Here is a 3,528-nt window from a genome sequence, read left to right as displayed (position 1 = left end):
GTCTGTCCCCCGATCATCCTGTACCGCCTCCCGGAGGTCGCGCTCCACGCAACCCAGCGTGGCCGTCAGGAGCCGTCCTATTCAGAGGGGGGAGTACTGTCACGAACCCCACTCCTCTGCCCCATCTCCGCTTCCTCGAGCACGCACACATGCACTCCGCGAGCGTGCTCGCTTCCCGCTCCCTCGCTCCGCCCCCTTGAGCTCGTACGCTCTTTTTCCTCCCTCGGGCTTCCACGCCCGGTTTTGCTATTATGAGCTCTCGCTCGTAAACTATCTCCCCCCTCTGACTCACATGCCCGCTTCCATGAGCCAGAACATTATGACCACCTGCACTCACGCGCTTCCAATCCCCACACATTAGTAACACCTGCACTCGTCTCATCACTGATATTCGTTACACCCGCGCCACTCGTTAGTTCCCCTATATTACTCACTATCCTTTCGTTTGTTTGGGGTTGGTTATTGTATTTAGTTTCCCGTGCTTTGCCCCCCGCTAGTCTCGTCTAGTTTTGACCTCCTCTCATTCACCTCTTAGCTTGCCAGCTCCCCTAGTTCCCCTGTCTTTTGCTCCCACTTGTGATACAACCCCGGCTTTGACCCTCGCTCCCCTCGACTACTCTCCCGGATTTGCCCCCTTTACTCTCCTTGATTCCCCGGCTTTTGACCCTACGCTTCCCTCGACAACTCTTCACTGGATTTGCCCATTTGTACTTTTGCCTGCTTTTATTGTTTACAATAAAAGCAGTTTTTTGACTTGCATTGTGACTGTCTCATCTTGTGTGTGTGTGTCCGGGTTACACCAGGATTGGAGTTTAAAAATTTCAAATTCAAACCTATTTAAAATACAACGTAATATTACATTTGGACAAATCACACTTATAATTCAAATTCAAAAGTCTATAATTCAAATTTACACAATTCAAATTCAAATTGTTTTGGCATATTTCTGGCTCCATAGTTAGGGAGTGTCTCAAAAGTGAAAACGCAAAACAGCGACAACAAGTGCAATCAAAGTTAGGGAGTGTTTTAAAAATGAAAGATGCACAAATATCAGTTGAGAGATTCATTATTCCATGGATACATTTCATGTGTAATCTTTATTTTGGTTAACAAATTGTTACATTTACATCATTTATAATTTTCTATGAATTACATCTCTGTTATAACTATATAATGTAAACTGAATGCTTTAATGAAATAAATCTATTTAACTTCATGGCTTTTTTACCAATCTTGATGATTGTCACTTGTTGCTATACTTTGAAATGTGATTTTAGTTTGGTTTATTTTAATGTTATGCAATTCTGTACTTAACTTTTATAGATGGATCTATCAGAAGATGACTCTGTTATATCTCAGGAGGTGCTGGAAGAACTTAAAAAATTGATATCTACTCAGAATCTGTCATCAGCTGTTGACACCATCAAACATTTCCTCGACCAGCAAGATCGTGTAGAACTTAATATTGCTGTGACGGGGGAATCTGGTTCTGGAAAGTCCACATTTATCAATGCTTTTAGGGGTTTGGGAGATGACGATGATGATTCAGCTGAAACTGGTGAAGTGGAGACCACTAAAGATCCCAAAGCTTACAAACACCCAAAATATGAAAATATGAAACTCTGGGATCTTCCTGGAATTGGAACACCAAACTTCAAAGCTCACGATTATCTTGAACACGTTCAGTTTGAGCGCTATGATTTTTTCATCATCATCGCTTCAGATCGTTTCAGAGAATGTCACGCTGACCTGGTCAAAGAGATCAAGAGAATGAAGAAGAATTTCTATTTTATTCGTTCCAAGATTGACTCCAGTATTGATGCTGAAAGAAGAAAGAAAAACTTTGATGAGAAAAAGACGCTGGACATCATTCGAGAGGACTGTGTTAACGGTTTGATGTTGATGTTTATTCACTTTAACGTCTTACATTTGTCATGGTGTAGCAGGCTAATGTAATTTTTTTAACATTAATTATTTCTGGTACTCTAACAGCAATGTGATAATAGATCCAAATGCTCAATAGTAAATTAATCCTTGTTCTGTGTCTGTAGGTCTGAGAGAGATCGGTGTAGAGGATCCTGTTGTGTTCTTGATTTCTGGCAGACATCTCGACAAGTATGATTTTAATTCACTGCAGAAGAGGATGGAGACTGAACTCCCAGAACACAAGAGACATGTGGTGATGCTGACTGTACCAAATATCACAACAGAGATTATTGAAAGAAAAAAGAAATATCTAGAGAAAAACATTTCAAGAGTAGGTTTATTATCTGTGTGTGTGGCTGCACTTCCTCTTCCTGGTCTTTCAGCTGCTGTAGATATAGCTCTGATAGTAAATGAGATACAAAAGTACAAGACTGCATTTGGTCTGGATGATGAATCTCTGAAGAGGACCAGTGAAAGATCTGGGAAGAGTATTGAGTTTCTAAAGAGTGAGATGAAATCAGTTGCGTGTGCAGGAATAACTGCTAATTCAATTATTCATCTGCTGAGACAAAGCTCTGCTTATGTGACAGAAAACACAGTTAGGCTTGTTCTTAGTTGCATACCTATAATAGGCACAGGCATTTCTTTTTTGTCAGTTTCAAAAATTCTGAAGCAATTTCTGAATGAAATAGCTGAAGATGCCAAGAATGTGCTGCTGGCGTCACTCAAGTAATTAAATCAGACAGATTCAGATTATATAGCTGCTCCAGTAGCATCATTTCTACCAGCATTCAAAACTAGTCTAGAGTTCTACATCATTTCTCTTTTTTTTTATAATTTTTTAAGTACAGTTTATTATATTTGTATTAATCATTATGACTATGAATTTAAAAAGGGTTGTAATAAAGTAAAAAAAAAACAAAATAACATCAGTAAGATAACCTCACAATGCTGGAATAAAATTATATAGATTATAAAAAAACATACTAAGCAACAAATAAATGTGATTCATTTTTTTTATTTTATTTTAATGGTAATTATTAAGTTTGTTTTAAATGATTGTGTAACTGCTTGTTTTCACAGAACTGTATTGATTTATGTTTGCATGATCTAGTTTGTTTGTTTTTACTGAAATAATAAATGATAATATCTGTAGTATAATAAATAACAGCTGACTTTATGGACTATGTTGTCTTTGTTCATACAGCTTTTCTAAATTACAGTGTAGTTGAATTGTAACATTTGTTTCACGGCGTGTTACACAAATAAATGAGCTCTTGTATTCATTGTATAGTACAAGTAAAACACTGTTCAATAATTCAAACACTATTCTAAGTTCACTAGCGCTAAACTATGAGTCATACATGTAAAGTCAATAGTCATGGCCAAGAAGTTTTTGTATTTTCGTGCAAGCATGCGCCAAATCTTGGCACAAGTGGGTTTGGCGAAATTGAGTGTGCAAAGCACTTATGGAGGTTCTTCTCAAGCACCGTCTGTGACCTATTATAAAGGTCCTGTCAAGCACCAGTGATATTAACAAAGACAGCACTTCATAAGAAGTTGACCGTGTAAATGAACTGTATGCAATGAATTATAAGAATA

The 3,528-nt window shown here is 38.0% G+C and overlaps 1 protein-coding gene across 1 annotated transcript; it reads left to right on the top strand.

The window, feature by feature from the left end:
• Positions 1-1,323: 1,323 nt before the first annotated feature.
• Positions 1,324-2,659, top strand: LOC127628009 (interferon-inducible GTPase 5-like). Its single transcript, XM_052104662.1, has 2 exons — positions 1,324-1,891; positions 2,052-2,659. Exons 1-2 carry the CDS (start codon positions 1,324-1,326, stop codon positions 2,657-2,659), a joined length of 1,176 nt encoding a protein of 391 aa, XP_051960622.1.
• The last annotated feature ends 869 nt before the right edge of the window (positions 2,660-3,528 follow it).

Source organism: Xyrauchen texanus, chromosome 34, assembly GCF_025860055.1.
Source record: "Xyrauchen texanus isolate HMW12.3.18 chromosome 34, RBS_HiC_50CHRs, whole genome shotgun sequence".
Classification (NCBI taxonomy): domain Eukaryota; kingdom Metazoa; phylum Chordata; class Actinopteri; order Cypriniformes; family Catostomidae; genus Xyrauchen; species Xyrauchen texanus.
The sequence above is the reverse complement of the archived record's forward strand: the minus strand, read 5'-3'. Positions and strand labels throughout refer to the sequence as shown.